This window comes from Carassius gibelio, chromosome B7 (genome assembly GCF_023724105.1).
Source record: "Carassius gibelio isolate Cgi1373 ecotype wild population from Czech Republic chromosome B7, carGib1.2-hapl.c, whole genome shotgun sequence".
NCBI lineage: Eukaryota > Metazoa > Chordata > Actinopteri > Cypriniformes > Cyprinidae > Carassius > Carassius gibelio.
In genome coordinates this window covers 34,360,082-34,383,688 of record NC_068402.1, presented here as the reverse complement: position 1 = coordinate 34,383,688, position 23,607 = coordinate 34,360,082, and the positions used below count along the sequence as shown (strand labels likewise).

General features: G+C 37.8%; 1 protein-coding gene across 2 annotated transcripts in view; it reads right to left on the bottom strand.

The window, feature by feature from the left end:
* The window catches only part of sbf2 (SET binding factor 2), a 128,446-nt gene that overhangs the window by 10,426 nt on the left and 94,413 nt on the right, over positions 1-23,607 (bottom strand). Inside the window, exons 18-31 of one of the 2 annotated variants that reach the window (XM_052560582.1) lie at positions 19,508-19,678; positions 18,619-18,890; positions 14,964-15,136; positions 14,407-14,480; positions 12,155-12,350; positions 10,436-10,563; positions 9,269-9,444; positions 7,618-7,745; positions 7,338-7,539; positions 6,771-6,967; positions 5,739-5,876; positions 4,845-4,928; positions 1,873-1,947; positions 478-656 (exon numbers count right to left, since the gene is read on the bottom strand). In XM_052560582.1, the coding sequence (XP_052416542.1) occupies positions 478-656; positions 1,873-1,947; positions 4,845-4,928; positions 5,739-5,876; positions 6,771-6,967; positions 7,338-7,539; positions 7,618-7,745; positions 9,269-9,444; positions 10,436-10,563; positions 12,155-12,350; positions 14,407-14,480; positions 14,964-15,136; positions 18,619-18,890; positions 19,508-19,678 (2,193 nt within the window). The remainder of the gene's footprint in view (positions 1-477; positions 657-1,872; positions 1,948-4,844; positions 4,929-5,738; positions 5,877-6,770; positions 6,968-7,337; positions 7,540-7,617; positions 7,746-9,268; positions 9,445-10,435; positions 10,564-12,154; positions 12,351-14,406; positions 14,481-14,963; positions 15,137-18,618; positions 18,891-19,507; positions 19,679-23,607) is intronic. The other variant, XM_052560583.1, reaches the window with a different exon arrangement.

Sequence of the window (23,607 nt, the reverse complement as noted above, 5' to 3'; positions counted from 1 at the left end):
ACAGAGAGTTAATGTACTGAGTAGGACCAGCCAAATAACTTAGAGTTTACTTATCTGTCAACCACAGGGCTGATTTATTCCAGCTATTCATTTTAATCTGATTTATTTTTTTTACATTGAATATTAAAGAAACACATTATTAAAAAGGTAAAACACAACACAAAGTTCTTTCAGGCATCCAAATGTAATATAATTTCAGCCAAAACAGACAAATTGTATCAATAAATCAGAGCTTTTATAAATGGCTATTACAAGGACCTTATCTAGTCATGAATTTATTATGCGCTGGGGAGAACACTGTCCAAGTATTTCAGGGTGATATGACCTGGTAAACTTCAGCACAAAAATGAAAAAAGGCTATTTAGAAATGACCACTTCTTTTGGCCTCCTTCCCCATAAAAGATTCATCACACAAGGTCAGGATCAAATCCTTAGCTTCTTCTCTTGAAGAACTCATAGTAAGTGTAACATCTTTACCCTGAGATGAGACTTTTCGCCAAAGATGTAGAGAGCTGCTTGATGCTTGAGGAGCTGCGCCTGGAGGTTCTCAATGCCTGTAGGGGGCGCCAGATCCTTGCCAGCCAACCGCGGGCCCACGTCAGCAGCAGCGGGGTGCTGGCTGAATTTGCTGCTAGAGCGCAGACTAGCCCACACACCTTTCGGAGAGAGGGGATACAGCAGATGTGTGTGGTAGGTTAGGCAGGATTACAAAAATTGCTTTGGAACAACAAACCATCGTAACTAATATCAAGGACGGACAAACTTAGCAGTGCTAAATGTGCTAAAAGGTGCTTAAGAGTACTTTACACTTAGACTGGTAGCATCAAATCATAATCAATTTAGACACATAAAAAAGGGGGTAAAAAAAGTAAGGCAGGCAGGGGTAAAAAAGTATGGGGTAGGGGACGTGAAGAACTTTGAATGATGGCTTTATATATATATATATATATATATATATATATATATATATATACATACACACATACATAATCAATGATGAATATAGTTTTTGCTGCTTCATATTTTTGTGGAAACTGATACATTAATCCCCTTGTTGAATGTAAGTTTTAATTTCCATACATATTATCTTCCTTTCTCCAAACCAATGGAAGTGTATCACAGTGTCCACAAAAATATTAAGCAGCAAAACTGTTTTCAACATTGATAATAAGAAATTATTCTTGAGCACCAAATCGACATATTAGAATTATTTCTGAAGGATCACATGACACTGAGGCCTGGAGTAGTGATTTTTTTTTTTTATCACAGGAATAAATTACATTTTAAAATATATACAAATAGAACAACATTATTTTAAATTGTAATAATATTTCACAATATCACGGTTTTATTTTCCTGTGTTTTTGATCAAATAAATGCTGGAAATCTCATTTATTCCAGTAATATATATTGGCCAATAACCAAACTAATAATCTCAATAGTATGCAACATACTAACCTTTTTCTTTGGAATCACGCTATCACATAGTTCACTGAGCACTTTGCTAACACTTGTCCAGGAGAGTTGCATTTTGACTGACTGAGACTATGTGAATGTTAACACACTTAGTAAAATGGGGCAGTGCTGTGATAATTCAGTGCTCTGTCATTAGCATCTACAACACATTAAACATTCATTAACATACCACTGAACCTCAAAACTGCAGTCAACACAGACCTGCCAGTACAAGCTACTACAGAAGTGGTCTAGCCACAGTAAAGTTTACTTCAGGAAACCAGAACAGTCAGTGGTAACCTCATCGTGGTATGACTTTCAGACAGAGGCATGGAAAGAGGTCAAAGAGATGCTGAGAACATGGATTAAGTCAAGTATGGATTAGGTTAGCAAGAATGAGTAAAACAGAAACTATACCTTGATTGTGAATTCTTCCCTTAGCTGAAGCTTTTTGGTTTGAGTGAGTGAATAGTTTATCCCTGTACCCAAGTACTGGTAGATTAAGGGTGCAGGAGTTGGTGATGGCACAGAGAAACAGGAAATAAAAACAGAAAACACAATTCACACATGCAACAATCAGCCCCTTTGAAGACAGACAGGACAGTCATTAGCAGCTCAGCTTACTGAGACAGATGAGAGAGTAATGCTGCAGGCCTGTATAACATCAGGAGTTTCAGTTTAGAGGTCCACTTCATTTATCTTTTGCCAAATAATCAGTTATTAATAATGGCTTTTAAAACTTTCAATATTGATTTCATTTATAGAATTATTTAGATTTCAATAAATACTAATAATTAAATAAATAAATACTGTATTATACTGAAAAGGGGAAATATTTGTTTTAATATAATACCAGATTACTGGAGGTTATTGTTGGGCAAATGCTGCCTGCAGATCTCATTGGCCACAATAATGTACAATATCATCTTTTTTTAGAGATATTATTGTGCTTTTTGGTTGCACAATAGACTGCACACAGGATTTGATATACTGTATACTGAACTCCTGTAGCTTTGATGACTTCCATGCTTTTAAAAGCTGTCTGCGAGCGATTAATTAGGAAGTCAATCCCTCCATATAGGCTAACATACTGGCAAAATCCAATATTGGTCGACCTCTATTTGGTTACCTGAATTTTTATCAGGCGTGACGTGAAGTATGTAAAGATGGGTCATCAATGAAGAAAATATGTTGGTTCAGTGAACAAATAACAGGTTTACATGAATGACCGGAACATTACGTCAATGAGATGAGTATATAAATAAGAGGAGATCATAGAACACAGAAAAATATAAGAAATATATATGGAAAACTAGATTTTTATGTTCTGTGATGAAAATGTGAGTGTTGCTTGACTCATACAATGGTAAGGTGTTGTAGGGGGTGGCCAGGGGATCAAGATGTGGTTCACAGGGTTTTCTGGGGGGTTATTTCCAGGTTTAGATATGATTCATGCAGCACAAGATACATACAAGGTGTGGAATGATTCAAATAAGTTAATATGCCTGGGTATTGATTTAATAAATTGATTTGATTCTGATTCACTTCTTGATTTGATAAGATTCTGATTTAATATCAGTTAGTGTGGAGAACATTTTCTGTAAACTATACAGAATACCTTGTCAATTGGTGCATTACTTTAATTTTAAAGGTCATAAATAACATCTAATTTACAAGTACAAAGCAAACACTGACTGAGTGATTATAGGAGACATTTCAGGAAGTTGAACGGTTTCTTTCAAAGTAACTGCTGACATTAATTCAAGATGACATTTCATACTTTAACTAGTTGTAAAGAGATGATCGGTTTAAGTGCACTTGAACTGAAGTGTCTAATGCAGTCTGTCACAACACATTCAAGAACATCAAACTTGGATTTACTGTTTGAATTACGTGATAAAATGGACAGAATTTGAAAGCTGAGGCTTTGTTTCATATCTAAAGTAAGAGCACAAAGCTTACTGTTCACAGATTGACAGAAAAATGTATATAACAACTGATATCACTTCACCAAAATAAAGATGTATTAAAATCGATTAGTTGTTTTTTCAAATCCCTTACCATAAGTATGAGCAAAATTAATGTCGATGTTAATACCACTAATGACGAAAATAATGTTACTAAAAATGAGGAAGTGAAAAATCAGTTTCACATTTCTGTGAAGAGCACAAGATGGGAAATGTCTTGGCATGCACCTGCTGGAGTATATTTGGCTGTGGTGAGACAGAGAAATGTCTCATTTCAGTGCAAAACAGCAAAGACATGAGTCTTCAGCAGCAGCTGCTATCTATAACCCAGATTTTGAGAAATATGGCGAGAAACATCTCTAAATCATGAAGTGAACTTAAAGCCATCAACTGGAACTTGCATCTATTAACCAATCCCTGTTAAGCCCTTTTCCAAGAACTCAACCCATCATGACCTGGCATAATGTTTTATATTGAGACATGATGTTCAAAACGAGACATAATAGACAAATACAATAACAGGATTATATAATGGGGTTAAAAAAAAAGACTACCAACCAACACTGAAAATTCTGTCTGCACTTACACACACTCATGTTGTTTCAAACCCTTACGACTCTCTATTTAAGGGTGAATAAATGACAGAATGTCACTTAACATAAAACCCTGTCATGGTCAAGTCAAGTAACCTTTATTTATATAGCACTTTAAACAAAAAAGATTGTGTCAAAGCAACATTGCTTTTGAACAACACTGATTAGGAAAACAGTGCATCAGTAGTGCAAAGTGACAGTTAAAGGCAGTTCATCATTGAATTCAGTGATGCATCATTCAGCTCAGTTCAGTTTAAATAGTATCTGTGCAATCATAATACATGTCTCTTTGATCCGAGGTGAGGTTTTAGTAATGGGGCAGCTTGAATTCAGAAGATGTGAGAATCTGAATCTAAATTGGATCTATCTAATACCCTCTCTGTGATGTACAATAAAGCACAAGCTGTTTACATAGCAAAGACCTTACAACTTCCTGAATATTTGATCATATTCAAAGATAGTGTGCAGATAATGGTGAATACTTCTCTACCACGTCAAGTAAAAAATAATAATAATAAAAATTCACAAGGGGTGTTCTGAATGTATCTACATGGCTAGCATTTTTGATTTTATGAAACACTGTGCACTTTGGAGAAGAGTGGTGACAACTATCTGCAAGTTCAGCGGAAACATCACCACAAAAAAAAGAAAGAGCAGACCAAAGTCAAAGCAGCATGAGCGTGTGTATGTGTGTGTGTGTGTGGGAAGATGAGATATCATGACAGAAGATAGTCGACTAACGAATCTTATCAGATGAAAGATGGGGAATTGGTTTGATGCTAAATATTTCCTTGGAGTTGACAGAAATGAAGAATAGAAGTCCACTCACCTCCTCTGGCGAAACTATTGGTGAAGGAAATGTCTAAATGGACAGGGGCCATCTTTGGTATTCTTGATGATCTTCTTTCGCTTGCTGAAGAGATCAAAACAAACACGATGCATCACATACAGACATCATAGACCTTTCCGAACCCTAGTGAGCTGCCAACTACCGATTCAGATAGCATCCTGACATAATGGGACAAACACTGATCTGAAACGCTCTTTGTGGGTCTGTTAAATCACTTACTTATCAGTCCTCAACTGATTCACAGACTTAAATTGCGTACATAAATGCAATGTATTCTGCAATGGCCTCATCCGAAGATAGATATGAAGGCTGACTTGCTGTTTGGAAAAGTTTTTGCATTTTGAGCATGGCTTTGACGCCTAAATGCTCTCTAGATAGGCAGCTTATTAGCTTGTATTTAGTAAACATCACTGAAATCCATTTCTGAGTGCTATAAAAAACATGGATTATTATGGATCAATATAGTTTATGGATGCTGGTGTGGCTCGCATGCTGTGAAAGATCCGTTTCTTGGTCTAATCACACAGTAAATGTTTTAAGGACACAACACTGCTTAAGTCAGATTCTGGTCTGGTGTCTTGCAACCCATCTTGGGTATCAAGACCGAATGTCTGTTTTGAATTGAGAGAACTTAAAGCTGCCATTGAGCACTATCATCAGAACTAGGATGAGCCATTTGCTTGTAAGAGGAGGCTTCTTTTTTACCCAGCAGGCGGGGATAAATGGAACATTCATGTGGCGACTCTGCATAGCGGATGGAGCAGGATCTGTGTGGTCTATGTCATATGCAATATGGCTGTGGAAAGCAGTGAGTGCAAGGAGAGAGATGGATGGAAAGTGACCTCGTCATGTCCTGCTTATATTATGCCCTACCTGGGGACAAGCCAATGAGGGAACGGTTGGTGAGGGTGTTGTTGCCGTTGGGTTTGAAGTAGATGGGAATAGAGCTGAGGATAGCCTGCAGGTATTTCTCCTGTTCCAGACTGCTGGAGGTCTCTGAGGAAGTCGGTGCTGTTAACAGAAAGAAAGCATCATCAATTAAGTGGCCAAAGAAAATGTCCAAGGGTACCACTTTATGTATTAAAATAATAATATTTTAAAATAATTAAAACATACACAGATGCACATGCAAAATCAAGATGTAAACAGAAATATTTTTCCCCTTCAATAACTGTATCGAAAAACATACAAAACAAATAGACTCACAAAACAAATCGTGTTTAAAATAAATAAATACTCCTAGATTCTGTTAATAAAAAAGTTTTGAAAACAAGCATGTGTCATAATTACAGCAGATATCCTAGAGGAAATATCTTATGGCACCAATATTTAGAATATTATGTTGAACAGTCGGGGCATTGTATCAAAAGTGTTGAAAACAGGACTAAATAGCCAACGGTCTGGTCCACATTGCAGCTTATTCTGGCCAAAAACCACCTACAACAGGAAGACACTGACTCAGACATTACAAAATGACCCACCACAGTTTGTTTTCTTTACATTTCGTTTTGGAGTGAGTTTTTCTCAAAATAATAGACAGCCCTGAATAATATTTAACTAATGCTGTGGTAGGTTCTTATAAAAAGACTGGCTACTTTTCTCAAATCAAGTGATTATTCCATCTTCAAAAGTGCTTGTTGTATTAAACTCGTACTTAATAAACAAAAACCTTGTGTTCTTATATTCCCGAAAGTTGAATGAAATCATCCAATCAAGATAAGAGCATGCCAGATTAAGGATCACTGTCCAGTGTTTGCAACATGTATCTGATAGTTAGTGAATAGCAATTTGTCTCAGGATGAGACAAATCTTTTATCAGAATTAGAGCAAATATTTACAGCTCTAAATGTAAAACAACCTCAAGGTTCCATGATGTAATATGCATATTTAACTGCACAAACGTACCTGCTGAAGAAGGGTTCTGAGACTTGAAAAGTCCAACCACACTCTTGCTGTGAAAACCACCCGAACGAAGTAAAACCGCTTTGGTGCGAGGGTGTTTCCAACACACGACTGGCAGGCGGTTGTGGCGGTAGCAGCGGGACACCTTATGGAGGCTGCTGTCCTGAACAGTCTGAGGCACCACCAGGAGACCCGGGTAACTGTAAACCCAATATCACTATTTAGAAAAACACTCATGATTCAGCAATTGTAGCGGAAAGATTCCTTTGAAAAAGTATTTAAGTTTCTGTCATTGTTTTTCACAGGGACTCTGTTCTAAAACCTTGTGAGCTACCCACCTATACACAGAGCACTTAAAAGTTGAAATTAAATGGAAGCATCAACAGAGCCTTTCTTCCGTATTGAGATGCACATCCGGGAAAAACAGTTGGCTGTTGCTCGAATTTTCAGATTTGAGCATTGCACACAAAAGTGGAGTCAAGAGCACCATTTATGCAGTTTGCAGAATTGTAGGCAGCAATGCTACTCACTAGATTTTTAACAAAGTCAAGGTGTTGGGTTGCAACTTGCCTGCGACACAATGAGTAGAGCCTGTTGACTGCCGTGACACGGAACTGCTCTCCGCTTTTAGACCGTGTGGAACTAGCGCTAATGGTACCCAGACCCAGCCTCTGATAGTCACGGAAACAGGCTCGCTCCACTAACTGCTCCATAGTGGACTTCTCTGAGGCCTTCAGTGTGCTGCTGGCGGGGGGCTCACCATCATCTGAGACTGAAACATCAACATCCCACAGCTGAAGGACCATGGCTGCTGACAGAACATTTTTCTGACATTGTGAAATATACTTACTGGAGATGTCATCATCCTCATGCCACGTCATGCGACTGCCCTTTTCGTTTTTCTTCATTGTGGACTGGCGGCCCATTGTGATCTTGCCTGCCCTTTTAGCCCCTTTCACAATGGTCTTCGATAGTGTTCTACAAGAAACAGATTTTCATTTAATTGAACAATACATCCAAAATTCTGTCATTATTTGCTCACCCTCATTTTGTTCCAAAGCTTTATGACTTATTTTCTTCCATGGAACACATAGGGACAATTTAACAACATCTTGGCCACTCTTTTAAATATAATGAAAGTGAATAAGCACTGAGGTCAAGCTCCAAAAATGACAGGAAAATATCATTAAAGTAGTCCATATGACGTGTGTGCTATATTCTGACTCTGGTAAAGCCATACAACAGCTTTCTGTGAAGAACTGATGAAAAATTAAAGAGACCAAAAAATGAATATCATCCCATTATTTGCTCGCCCTCAAGCCATCCTAGGTGGACATGACCTTCATCTTTCAGACGAATACAACCCGTCACAATTTGGAAGTGAATGGTGATTGAGATTTTGAAGGCAAAAAAAATGCATCCATCCATAATAAAAAGTGCTCCACATGGCTACGGGAAGGGGTATTTGGCATTTTTCAAACATTGGCATCCATATTTAAAACTTTACAAACTGTAATTTTCAGCTTCCGCTAACTGTAGTAGGTTCATAAAGTGGAATCCAGAAGATGATCCAAGCGTTGTGTACACCAACTCTGGTGTGAATATGGTAGTCTAGTGAGAACCAAGTTTTGTTTACAGCAAAGGAAAACCAGTCTCCTTTTGGCAAATATCAAAATACCGCCAGTATTTTTCTTTACAAATCCTCATTTTGTAGTTCGAATTCCCAAGTGGTGTTTTGTTTTGCTCAGTCCTCTGCACTTCCATGTTCGTCACTTCTCACTGGAGCTTGCACTATGCCTATTTCCTATGTCATAGGCTGGAGAGCCACTCTCTCGTGAATGCATGCATGACAGTTAACAGAAGCTAGATATTCTAGTTATGAATATTTTACTTAGCAAATGCACTTTTTGAGCGTAAAAATCTCGACCACCATTAACTGCCATTAAAAAGCTTGCATTCCTATTGTATATGTCTGAAAGAAGAAAGTCGTATACACCTAGGATGGATTGAGGGTAAGTAAATAATGGGCTAATTTTCATTTTTTGGTGAGTCAGCCTTTTAAGTTTTGATTTGATCTTTTCTTGGTGTTTTCAAAAGAATTCATTAAATAAGTAGTGATGTCTAATTACTTAATGTGACACTATTTTGAGTCCGATTCTGAAATCAATTAATCTGTTATTATACAGTTTGCAAAAGTAGTTTGAATGGTTTGTTTATGAATTGGACTGACCCAGTTCTCAAATTCAGATTGACTCAAGATATTGGGATGATGCAAAGAAAATCTTAAGTTTTGTGTGTCTACTGAAGATTTGGAATATAGTGCAGATTATCACAGAATTATTTTATGGTGCATCCTTTCTAAAGCTTGATAACCTCAGTCCTCTGAGGTCAACAATGTTGTTGTTGCAGCCTCAACAACAGCAATAAAAGGAACAACACAACTCAACACTGAATCCTACATTTCCATTATGTCCGCTCCGTAAAACATAAATCGCACTGACCGGAAGCCTGTGTTTCTCTCCTTTTGCTTGGGTAATATGAGCTGTGGTGCCGTCTGTCCTGCTGCAAAGGCAAAGGTGCTGAAGATGGATGGTGGGTAGCGGATCCGTTGCAGATGTTTCCTGAAGATCTCTACCATCTCAGAGCTCACCTCCTCATCAAATGCTACCTTAATTAGCTAAAACAAAGCAGGACATACAGTCAGACCAGTTGTCCAACTACCATATCATACAAAGTGATGTAACTAATAGAGCTGCCACACCTTTACGAAGCAAGAAATTCTGCAAATAACAATTTGAAATTTTTGGGGGGCAAGAGAAATGACTTGCCGAAGTGCTCTGAGCTGGATAGCAGAATGGAACAAGATCTTTTTCTTTTCCCCCACTTTTCTGGGGAGAACATTCCAAACAGAGGTTTGGCTGTGCAAACACTTGTCTGCGTGACCCCAAATCCCCTCTCCATCTCCCCAGCACTCCTCTATCTCTGCTCCTCAGGGGTCTGACCTTAACTCTCATGTGGACTGCAGCCATTATTGAGCGCCTGATAATGTACCCTAGATACCAACTGTTGGCAGCGACATGTGGGCAGACCGGCACAAATGACCCTCGCTTCCATACAGGGCCTGATTTTATAGCTTAAGTTAGTAAAACGATAGGAATGAGCCATAAAATCTTTATGGCCCTATAGTCCATGCATAGTGAAGAACACAACATGTGGCTCTCTTGCTCTGTCCTCATCCATAAAGAGACTTCATGATGATAATGAGTCAAACAGAGAGAGACGTCTGAAACGTGCACATTCCTCTTCAGCAAACAAAAAGTTTAATCCAATTATTCCTAAAGAGGCTTTTCTAAATAACTGCTCTAATAAAAAAGTGCTTTACAACAGATTGCATCTGGTTCTCTGAAATCAGAAACTTTCTGATAGAAACTGAGACAGTGAGGCACAACGGAGAAGTTGTAGTTTCAAAACCAAAATACAGGCAATAAGGAAAGCTAACTTAAAAATTATATAACTAACTTTAAAATAACTATTTAAAATGAACGTGTCCCATATTAGCGGTAAGCTTTGCAATGTCAAGGGTTAAGAAGATCTATTGGGAAATATGCGAAAAATACATGAACAAAAACATTATCTATTTACTGGCTGCGTATTCTTTGCGTCAATACCTGGAAGGAGGCGGATCTTAGCTGAAGCCCCTCCTGCATGTTTTGCTGTAGCTGGTTCTGAATGGTGATTTTTTTCTCCTTGGTTAAAGTGGATACTGGAAAACTCCTGATCACGGCCTGTTCGCCAACTGTGCACACACAGACACAAACATAAACACATTACAGCAGGGTAAAACTATCTAAATATAGAACAGCAAACTCTCTAACCTCTTTCAAACAAAGTTCTTTCACAACCTACTCGAGATTAATTGTTGCAATCCCATACGAATTCAATTAAAAACATTCAAATGCATTTAAAACAAACTTGGTTTGACGTCAAACCTAGTGTGATGCATCTTGTGGTGGCAAGTTTGAATGTGCTAAAAATATAGTTCATCCTAAAATTGTAATTCTTTTATAATTTACTTACGCTCATGTTGTTCCAAACCCAAAAGACTTTTCTTTTAAGTCTAACAACCTAATTTGATAAAAAACTACGATATTTTAAATGAAACATAAGAGCTTTCTGTTCCTTCATTGAAATCCTGGTAACCAGAACATGCATACACTAAATGTATGAGATGTACTCTATGAAGCTCTGAAGTAACATGAATGCATTTACACTGAATACATAAAGTTACAAGATTCATGTTTCAAATAATATAATTTTTTATTTATGAATATAGAATGTTGGTAAAAACGCAATGATACTTTTACATATGAAACTAAGTCTTAAGTCAGTCAATAGTTGCGTTTCCACTGTCAGGCCAAAAGTGGGTGTGCTAGTGCGTGCCAGGGCCAGTCGCGTTTCCACTAGTGGTCGACCGATATTTCGCCAAGACCGATATATCTGCCGATATTTGTCATTTTTCAAATATTGACACTGGACTTTTTATTTTTTTGGCGGTGCTCACACTCTCGCTCTTGTTCGTCGTTGTCATTAACAGTTCTATCTAATACGGATATAAGTCTGTCTAATAATCAGATAGAATGGTTAACAAAGGAATTAATGTATGCAGAAAGTATTATAACAATTGCTTTTATATTAGGCCTATTAGTAATAGAAAGGCAAACATTATAATACTTTCTTACGCTTTATGCATTTGCCCACTGTCATATACATGTCATTTTCACTAAGTGCTGTATGAAAAATTAGGGTTACCCTGGCTTTATTTGAAAAATATGATTCCCACTGCACACAAACTTCCCAGAATACGGAGTGACCTGTTGGTTACAGTGTTTACTTTGTTTTTAATTATATTTTCATTAAATATTTATTTGTGAAAAATACTGTCATCTAAATTATGTTTCTTTTACACATTTATTTTTAATCCATTTTCAAATTATATATATATTTTTTAATGAATAAAAATTATATTTAAAAAAATTATATCGTTTTTAAATCTGCTATCGGCCCCCTGCTTTCCAAAATATCGGCATCTGCATCGGTTGTCAAAAAACACATATCGGTCGACCACTTGTTTCCACTGTCACTTTCAGGACTGGATCGTGCCTCGTCAGTGCTTCCACAGACAGGGTTTTTTGGCCAGGTGAAAACCTTGGGCCAAAGCAGACCAACTGGAGCTAGAGGACAGGTTATGGACAGAGGCGGAGTTTCTCCACCACATCTGGAGATTGTCAGCACGCAGATCATTTCATAATGTTAACAGCTATAACATCATCATTAAAGACTTTTTAAATCATTTTGCTCAAAACTGACTTTCAGATAGCAGTTTTTACCTAGTGGGTCATGAGGAGTGCCTTTGAAAACAATACGGTAAGTGGTAAGGAAGAGTGCTCCCTCTGCTGGCAGGATGTGTGGCCCTCCCAGAAGCCCACCGGTGGCCTCTTCTCGACCATCAGGGTCTAAAACCACCCGTAGCCCCTCGGACACCAGCTCCTCTCCGGGTAGCAGGGCAGGCCGCAGGATCTTGGGCTGGGAAATATCATTTTCATTAGTGTCTGCTGAAGACCAGGAGCAAATGCTTTGATACAGAGATTATTTTATTCACTGCTTTTCTCCTTAACAGAAATATAAGATTACACTTTTATTCAGTTTGAACCAGAAAAACAGCCAAGTCTTTGTGGTCTGCTTTTTGACAGACAACAAACGATTGTATTTATGATTGAGTAAGCATCATTTATTAGGTTTAGTTCAAGGCACAGTAATCACACTCAAGCCCTGCCTGTTTACCACCAGAGACACAACCCATCAACTTTTACATTGTCCAGAAAGCATGTTCTGTCCTGGCCCTGTCCTGGTGTCATTATCTAGCTCAGTAGTTGGATTCAGAAGGGTGACAATAACCGAAACAGCGCCAACAAAAATAAAATAAAATAAATTGGGAACTACAGCAAGTATTTGTTATGTGGAAATCTGTGGTATTAGAAGAACAGTCCACCTCACACTGTGGATGCCAGTTGGGATCTCCATCAGTTACTTCCATGGATTTTCACACTAATAAACAATCTACCGTGGTTTCTTTTTCTTCTGAAAAACAAACTTGGTCCTCTACAGAAACCAGGACTTTATCCAGGCTAGAATTCCCTGTTTAACCAAAGTATCTCAGAAGTGTCTCCATTTATCATCAGCTTTGACTACACACAATTTTAGGTTTTTCACTAGTCAGGCAATATTTACTGCAGAGTTTTCATAAACAATACTATATTGGTTCAGATGTGATTCATTATAATGTTTTAAATAATAGATAATATCTAAAAGAACACACAAACAAAAATGTTTAACTTCAACTACACATCATTACATGAAGAACTAAGTCAGTAATTTTCACAAACCTTGTACACATCCCCTGTTGTTCATATTTGTTAAGAACTAATTTGGACTGTTTTTTCTTGCAAGCAATACACGATCTGTACATATCTGATGGGCTGATTTCACACAAACGTGGAGCTGTTCACTTCACAAAACATCTCCAGGGCCCCAAAACACCCTAGGACCCCAGAGTGTTAATTGACAGACTGCAGTTACTTGGGGCTCATCGACACAAAGCCAGAGCTTTTCCTATCCAATCTTTTTTCCTCGTTCTAAAAAGAAATCCATAAAAAAGGTGTAATCTCAAATATATCTGCATACACACAAAACCACTGAAACGGACTCAAAACAATGTAGTATACATGCCACACCAGGATGTGGTGCTGTAATTCTGCCACAGAGATACACTAAAAATGGAGAAAAAGACTTGGAGCATGCACATAAACCTTGAGCGCTGTATACATGCGGGGTGATGACATCATCGTTACACAAAAATATACCGATTGGCTGTACACACGAAAAGCAAGGGTGTCGTTTTCAGATTTATCCACTATCAAAAAAAATAGTGGTTTCAGGCTCCCAAAAGCCGTATCTGTCTGGACGAAACGCCAATACAATACTAAATTTTTCTTTATACAGCTAAATGCACCTCTGTGTGTACGGGCTCTTGGATTATTTTATAGGCTATTTAGACTCTCATTCTGATGGCACCCATTCAATGCAGAGGATCTATAGGTGAACAAGTGACTAGAAAACCCAAGACGTGGCATTGAATGGGAAAACATGCAACACTGAATATGTCCGCTCTATCAAACGAAGCCCTGCCTTCGGAGCAAAAGAGCCAATCCCTAATCGGTAAAGTCAACGCATTACTGTAGAAGTAAGCATTCTGAGACATGCAGCTAGGACTACACATGCGTGCTGGTCTAGCCTGAAAAATAATGTTATTTGAGCAAAACGAACAACGTTTATGATACAGCTGTTGTCAGATTTCATTGGTGATTTCAAATATGAGATTTTATTGTAAGCTTGGTGAACAGTTTTGGAAAATTTGATTCTTCCCCATTCAAAGAGAGTGACATGACTTGATGGCCGCCGAGTGACATGACTTACTGTACCTTAAAAAGACTTCGGTAATACTAAATTTCTCAAAAACTCAACAAACCCAATGACATACAAGCTTTGAATTAGCTTTCACTAGTGGAGAGCAAGTTCTTACCTTCTGAATGGGAGGCAGTCTTCTGCTTTCTCTATGAACCGCCTCTAAAGTCTCCATCTGCATTGCCACAAGACCTGAAGAAACAGATAAACACCTGATTCAGGAAACTTTGTGGACAGGTTAGGGTCAATGGGTCACAGTACTATCCATTTCAGTTTCATCCTCCTACCAAAACTGCTTAATATATTGAATTGCCCTTCAGAGCGAGTCAATCTACTTTGAATAGCATTTTTTAAATAATGTACAATAATTATTTTCCATGCAGTTCTGGCCACAAAGAGTATATGTGAAGCAATACATTCCTTTCTCACAAGAGAGGACTACTGAAATCAACTAGTAAAAATGTTGAGCACTTACAAACTTTGAAAATGCACACCTAACCATACACAAATATATATATTATTTTTTTCTTTTCTTTTTTTTAAATAAAACTATTAAAATCTTAATGTTATGCAAATTAATGTCTGTGTACAGCTGTCAAAATGTTTCAGTTCTTAGACTGGTGTGATAAATGTATAAACGCTCTGTGTTGAGTGAGCGTGCACACAGTGTTTTACCTGGAATCATACTATGCAGACTCTTGATATGATCCTGCGTCACTCCACTCTCTGTGCACACTTTGTCAATGAAACGAGAGATGAACCTCCCCACAGAGTTGGCAACATCACTGGTCTCAGAGTCTTCAAATCCGCTCTCAGTGTCGAAGCTCTCAGCCACACTCCCTGCAATACTGTTTATTGCATGACACTTGTTATATTGCAGACTTAAACTCAGCACAACCAACAACAACGTTACTCTCAATATTCTTAAAATAACACACAGCTATTTAAAGAAGCTTTGATGTAACTCTGCTACTTTAGTTTACCAACCCATCACAATTCAATGTCTGTTTAGTCTGTTGCACACAATTGGTCTGAAATACCTCGGTTAGGAAGCAGGCAGCTCTGAAATCTCCTGGTTATAGTGCACATAGTGCTGGTGGAAAAATGATGTTATTCCCTAACTCTGTTTACAAATAGAGCTGTTCCTGACATTTCAGGCAGAAAATAAATCAAGACTAAAGTAAAACCAGGCAATCCCCAATCAATGCAACTTTTGCAGAAGAACTTTTCATTAATAAATCTTGTATGAGATTATTACATTTTATTTAGAAAATCTGAGTTGTGTTCACTATTGCACAACCGAACATGGATCTGGGTCAAAAACCCAATCTCAAATTCTTCCAAAAGCCGAAAGTATAAATCTGTTGTCTGTTTTCAGCTCCAGCTCTTGTACAATGAGCGTGAAGCAATTTTCATTATTAGCACAGTGATGCTGAATGCATTAATACAGAGTAAATTTTATTTTATTTATGGAGTACATATATATTTTTATGAATTGCACTCATCAATGTGTGTGAGATGGAGTGGACACAGAAAATTAAACATATTAGGGCCTTAAAGAAGGGTTTCCCAAACGAGGGTTTGAGTTGATGAAAAGCTAATTATGAATTATATTGAATGTAAAATTAAAATAAATATATGGGGGTGCACAATAATCAGGATATAGCCGAGTGTGGTTGTTTTATATACTGTATATATTTGTGTATGTTATTATTTATGGCTCAGCATTTGACAAAAAAAGTTTGTGAATTCCTGTCTTAAAGGATTTTCTTCCTATTTTATTGTCTGGCAGGTGAAAACAGTAAGTCCTATCGCTTAGTATAGTAATAGCATACTTCTCAACAAAAGACATCATCTGAGGAGTCATTTACAATATTCCCTAATCGTAGGTACAAGTGAAAATAAAATAATATGCTTGCCATATCAAACACCACTTATTAAAAATAAAGAGTAGAAAGAAAACGTGACATATGAGACTAGCACTTAAAACTGTCAGTGTGATGTTGTTGGCATTGAACATTTTCTGAGAGGAAGAGAAAAGGACAGCAGGAGGGAAAGATCAACTCTAGAGACATGCATTTGGCCAAACATGAAGCCTCCCAAAAATCACCCGTATTATTATTACTACAAAGCTCTACATCCCGATCGCTCCATCTTTTTTTGGTTATGGCAGACCAGCACTTGGGCTACTGGAGGGGCTGAGAAGAATGTGGTATATAACTGGATAGGGCTACTTCTATTTACATTTTTGCTCACTCACTGAATCAAGTGTATAGTTTTCTGCTGAAGACGCTGAGAAACAAGCTGCTTTAGCCTATATTGGAATGTGTGTTTCGTAACCAAGGTGAAAGGACAACCGTCAGCCCCTGCTGTGCGTCTTTTCCATTTGAACTGATCTGATGTCTGCCAGACGTACTGGAGCACCACTGACCTGCAAAAGTGTTTAGAGCCATAACCAGTTCTCTCACTTTACAGGACTACAAATGACACACTGACATTTTGCTTCTCTGTGACATTTTTATTTCAAAGCAATGAAACTGATTTGAATTCTTTTCAAATGATTATGTAATGGTATAAAGCAAATTGTGCTTGAAATATGCTGTTTGCATAAGCATTTTTATAGTTTTAAAAACCACCTCTGGCAAAATGATTTCTGGTTTGAACACTTTGGCCGACTCTTCTGCTCAGACTAGCTCCAAGTTAGGCAAATGAAACTAGTTCAACAATTTTCAAATATTCACAATATTATACTCCATTATTAAAGCTGTAATTGATTTCAGGTTTATCTCCAGATCATCCAAACACTGAAAGTGACAACCTTTAATAATCCGTGTGTGGGAGGTTTGTTGTATTGATTTGGACTTCCCTTATTGGACACCGAAACACACATTTTTCCTTTCTTCCTTTTCACAGATTCACAACTTGCACAATGATCCATTAAATTTGTGGAGAAAATGTGGAAGATATTTTAATCATTTGCAGGTATAGGTTAACTGTAAGGCAAATAAGTGTGCAGGAAGCATACTTAACTTTTAAACCTATTATTTCATTTGCATGTTCTGAGCTAAAATGGCATATTAAATGTTTTATTTTTTTAGTTTAAAGGCCATGTTGCAGGTTAACCACCACTTCGATTAATGGGTACATAAATCACTCAAGATATGTATATCATTTTTAAAATGTCTCAAAAATGGTCTTAAAAGACCACAACGATGACAGCCCATACGAATAATACTGCCTACGGATGCAGTGTTTATGCAAGTGGTACACGTTGAAAAAACGATTTTAGGTCAATGTAACGTTGCAATAAAATAAATAATCTAGTTACAATTCCTTGCACTCAGAAAGTTTCACTGGACCTGGTTTACGAACAGCAGTGCACAATAACGACACACACACACACACATATATATATATTTTATTTTTTACTGTCATTGAGTAGCACCGAGTGAAAAAAATCAACGTTTTCTTTAAATCTAGTGGCAGTGATCATGACGTTAGTTCAGATTAAGTACCGGTAACCTTTGTCATAGCGTCGTAGTACTGGTAAACTTTGTCTTTGTCATCTAGAAATAGAAGGCATCATGCTAGCTATATTGACTTATCTAAGCGTTTATCTCTTCCTCTGGTGAATATTTTGTTGCAAACGTAGCCGCGTGTGTGTTGCTGTGTTTGGCAGGTGCTTGTGTGGGCGGTGCTGTCCCATGGAAACTGCGCTGAAAAGCTTGTGCTGTAGGGGAAGTGAGTGCGTTTTGGTCGCTGTTGTTCGATATCTCTCTATCTATCTATCTATCTATCTCTCTATCTATATATAGATAGTCTGTCTATCTATATCTATCTATGTATTTATCTATTTATCTATAATCTGCGTTATCTGAATTCTCTCGTTTACTACTCGCCTCTCTAGTCACTCTCAATGCTCTCAAGGCGTGCTTTGGTAAATTCTCTCCCCAACGTGATGTGATGCAATGCATTGTGGGGGAAAGGAGACCGCTGTAAGATAGTACCTACTTTTTCGTATTATATTCCGTTTTGTGATACCCAACATAAAATACAGTGGATAACAGTTTAAATGCAAATTGCACAAATTCGTTAAAAAATTTACCTTGCAACACGGCCTTTAAGTGGTGGGAAAACTACATTCAGTAAAGTGAAACAGCAGAGATAACCAGTAACTCAAACAGTAGCAATGCCAACGTCATGGGTTCGATTCTCAAGAAAAGCAGAAATGCGTGCCTTGAATGAAATGTAAGTTGCTTTGGATAAAAACATGTGCCAAATGCATGAATGTCCCTGTATGGTAAATAACATATTCTGCAAGGGAACTTGCCTGTTTGTGAGGATGCTGTTGCTGCCGCTCTCCCAGTCGGCTGCAGGTGTGGAGCGCAGCAGTTTGTTTTTGCTGGTGTCCAGCGGTACGAGCAGATAGACCATCAGGCTGGCGTAGTGGATGGCTTGGCTGAACACTGTGCTCTCCTCGTTCTTCACCAGCTCCTGCTGCTTCTCTTTGCTCAGACTGGGCCAAGCACGTAACTGCTCTGCTGCGAGGTCCATAGCAGTTCGTTCTGACTCACTGGACGCTGTTGACATTGTACACTGTTCCTGATAAAGATAGATGGTCAGATGAAGAGATGAGAAACCGGGTAAAATTACATCGCTTTTCTATTGAAATTGTGCCAGGTTTTGATATCCATCAAAACCAACCACGTTTTTTCTGACTTGAACAACAACTAAAATTGTCACTACAAAATGTACTCATAAACATACAAGGTCTTAGTTTACAAACCTTACACCTAGTAAGAGTTCTTGTTTTATTATCCTTTTATCGCTTATAAGCATAACTGCAATCATAAATCAATCATAAACATAACTACAATGTTAAGTGGGTCAATAAAAATACTTAATTACTTTTACACATCTTAATTGTTTTCAAAATAGTTTTTGATGTTCTTAAAAACGTATTTTAAATAAACCTACAAATTATAATTCATAAATATCATGGTTGCACCAAATGACAGTTAAAAGGCTAACCTTGTCTTGTCATGAAAGGTTAAATTATCTGAGATTATAAGACAGCATTTTTAATTTAAAAATAAAATAAAATATCAAAATTAGTTATTAGAATATGTGTATTCACATCACTGTATTAAATTAATTGCATTTTAAACTTCAAAACTGTAGGGATTAGTCAAACAAAAAAGTAGATTACAAGACTTTACCTTGATCTTGGCAGTGATAAGTTGTTTTTCCTCAGGGGTGGTGAGGTAAAGCGCTCGGATCTGGTTTTGCACCTCAGAGTAGAAGGTGGCCTCCCAGAATTGCTGATTGGTCCAGATAGGATGGTCTTGTATGCAGGTGTAGGCAAATTGGTCCACGCCAGCTGCCAGTTTCTGTAAGCAAGAAGATGGATTAGCGGCCAACCCAATGTGACCTCTGGCAGCCTGCTAAGATAAACACAGTGCTTGCTACTGTCTATATAACAGGTCAAATCAGCCGAGCTGGGGTCCTCACAGCTCATGAAACCAACTGGGCTGTACGCTTGCTTGTAAAGGAGTCCATTAGAAAGCATGGTGAAAACAGGAAAGTAACACACTGCTGCCAAAGGTTTTAGGAGCAATCTGTCATTTTTTAGTGGTCATAATGTTCTCAACACATACAGTAGGCCTCACAGAGAGAGATTGCAAAGCAAGACTTTGAAAACCTTACCCTAGTGTTTTTTGGTGCTTTCCGACGCAAACCAGATCACCTGTGGGCTGCTTACTAGCTCTAAAGGACATCTGCTAAAGTTATGAATGCTGTATTTGTTGTATTTGCACATACAGATGTGTAATTTAGTGGATTGCACACCATGCATGACATCTTTCTCACCTTCCATTGGTCTGTAAAGCTGCACACCTCAGATTAAATTACTATTAAATGTTTTCCTCCCAAAACCCCTGAACATACGTTATGACAAACTGTCTTTGCTACTTAGTTTCCTTACAGCTAACCAAACCACAATCACAAGTGAAACTGCAGATGGACAGAGGGAAATAGAAGAATCAGCAGCAATGGAAAGACGGAAGCAAACATCGTAATAAGCAAGAACAGATTCTGGCTGTGTCCCAATTAACATACTTTACCAGGCACTAAAAGTATGTGCTTCACTGGTGATAAAAAGAACATACATTTGAGGATGCAGAAAGACAATACGCTAATGTTGGAACATATTTAATTCCACAAACCTCTTTATTGCATACTGTGTTGATGCAACTCCTTTGACATTTTCCTGCATTAAAAACAGCTGGGGCTGATTTGGTCTCACAGTTATTTGTTATTAAAAAACAATATCATAAGAGAACCATCAAACTCCTCTTCCATATCACAAAAGGTTGTAGGTAATGATATATGAACAATAATTTATGGATGCATTTGAAATAGTACATTTAAACTTACAGATTTTACATTACATGAAGTGAGGTGTACTTAATGCAAACTTGTTGCATCTCTGTCCAGCATTACCTGCCATTCAGGCCACCTCAAATCACAAACGTTCATTGAAAAAACTGCAGATTAGGGCTGGGCGATATATCTAATGATATGATCATGCGCATATAGTCAGTAAATCTGGTTCCGTGATTACCGCTAAATTGCCATCACCTGCTTTCAAATGGAGCGGCATTTAATAGACAGAGCCGTAGATCACTTACAAGCTACGTAATATCGCGTTCATATTACGTATTCATCAGGCGATAATGAACGTGATATTGCAGATCACTGCTATTCTGAACCCTTGAGATAAAGATGGCTCAGGAAGATGGTAGCTGTTTTTGTTTGGTGGTTGTGTATCAGCTCCAACCAATGCATACTATTTACAATAGACAGCATCCAAAATGTGACACAACCTCTGAAAGCTAATCGCTTTAAAATCACGTCAGCAGAGGCACTTGGGAAGCCCATTTTGCTGTTTCAATAAATCCAATCCCAAATCTTGAATAATCCCTGTATATCTAAAGGCTGTTTCACTTTGACAAATATGAATTCTCCCACTCTCTATTACTGGGAAAGTACCAGCAAAGACATGAATGTAAAGGTTTGTTTGGACAGTTGATCTTTCCCTATGTAGTCTGGAATGCCTAATATGTATTTCAACACCAGGAGACCCTATAATACCAATTTATCCACATTAAGCTGTGCTGATAAATCCCGCTCATCCATAATTCTAGCAGATATAGCTAGCTGGCCAGGTTGAAGCTTTGAGAACTTGCAGATATTCTGAGGCTGTCTAGACCCCGTTTCCTCAAGGCTGACATACAGATGGAGCTGAGTGAAAAAGTGGCAAGAAATGCAGCAGGGGAATCGGTGCAGTTGTTATTGTAAGATGTGGACCAAGAACGCGCAGCCAGAGTAGTACTATTTGTCTTCAACATGGATGTGACTGGCAGCAGATGGAGGTGGATGTGAGCAGATTGGCCGGTTCGCTGACAGCAGATGTGAGGGGGTCAGTTTGACCTCTTCCAACTGTACAGCCTTGATAAAAGAGCACATGTCAAGATATTGCATTCCCTGGGGGTTTGTTTGATCAGACTTCCTAAAAGTGTTTAATGGCGGACAGGAGATGTGGACTTAAAACTGATGCCCTTGAAAGAGTACAAGACATTTTGATGGTCTTTCTTCTAAATAATAGAGGTCTCAACTGTTGGTTGTCAGTAGGAGTTTTTGCTTGTCACACCAAATCACCAACCTTCTCCTAAAAAGAGACTTTATGATTCTTTCTCACTGCATATTGCTTCCATTCTGAACCCTTGAGATAAAGATGGTTTATCAACATGATGGCTGGTTTGTTTTTGGTCCAAGATGGCCTATCAGCTCCGGCCACCTTGAACAAGAAGGTCTACCAGATCTTCTGCCAGTCTTTTAGTTGAATTTCCCAATAGGGATAAACAGCAAATGCGTATTTTGTGTCAGAAAAAAAAGATCTCACTGTGATTCATGAACAGCACAGGGTAATGATTTACCAACATTATGGAACAAATCCCTGCTTACTTAATACTAAGAAACATTCCATTTGTAGAGCCAGGAAGGAATCAAAACAGTCCAATTTAAATGCATTGTGTCTTAAAATATGCACGTCCATGTGAGCTAAAAGACATCTAGGCTTAAACAGCGCATTTACAATTCTGATTTATGTAAAACAAGAAGAGCAACAACGAACATCAGGACAAAATGTTAAATGGTTGAAAAATCAGAGCCGTCTGGCCCATCGGTATGGAGGACATGCTGTAATCATGTCCCACAATGCAAAGTAAACAGGAGAAGGTCAAGCTATGGTCAGCGAGAGCCATGGCAGGGTTATGCTAGCTCGTGAATGGACAAGAAATTAATGTAACGCCTCGACGACAACAGACACCCTAAAACCAATTCTGTTGAACTGTGGCTGAAACACTTGCCTGCTGCAGAGAATGCCAAAGACATTTGTGGTACATTCAAACCACAACTGTATGCACAAATGACATTCATTTATTATTTTAAGACAGATACCCGATACTTTACATAACAAATACAGACATGACATTATTTACAGACAAACACAATGGAAAATCTCTCCCTTTCCCATAATACAGTCACGTGGATCTATGCAGTATGTGACAGTCAGTGCAAGTGGTAGGTTGGTCAAAACTGGACCAACAAACTTTACAAACTGTTTTTGTTTTTTACATTTAATTCCTTAAAAATGTATTTGTTTATGTTTTTTTCTGGCTGTTCATATCCAAGATCCTCTGAGTAAACACTTCTGACTCTAACAAGTCAACAAAAGGAAAATAAAAATACAAAGTTAACATTTTTGTTCTTTATATGCAAATTAGTGCATATTTAATTATACAACTCCTTATTTGCAGAAAACTTTTGGTACTCATACCAATCGCATGCATATTAACTAGGGCTGTGCGATATGGACAGGGAAAAAAAACTATCGCGATTTCTGATAAATTTTGCGATTTCGATTTTATTTACAATTTTGACACACACAGACATGCTTTACAGTGATAAATGCATTCAGTATGAATTTGAAACATATTTCCAAAAGAAAACCAATTACAGCTTTATCAAAAAGTTGTAACATGCCTGTAGAACAGACATAAGTCAAAATAATCACAATGTAACGGTGTGACAAAATGTCTAGATATATGGCAAAATAAATAAATAATATATTTTTTTAAATCCCGTGATACTTACAGGGATTTATTTTTCTTTTTTTGCCATGCATTGGTCATAGAGCTCATTGTAGCGGTGCCTCAGATGTTGAAATATATTTTTTACGCCAGGTTCACACGTACTC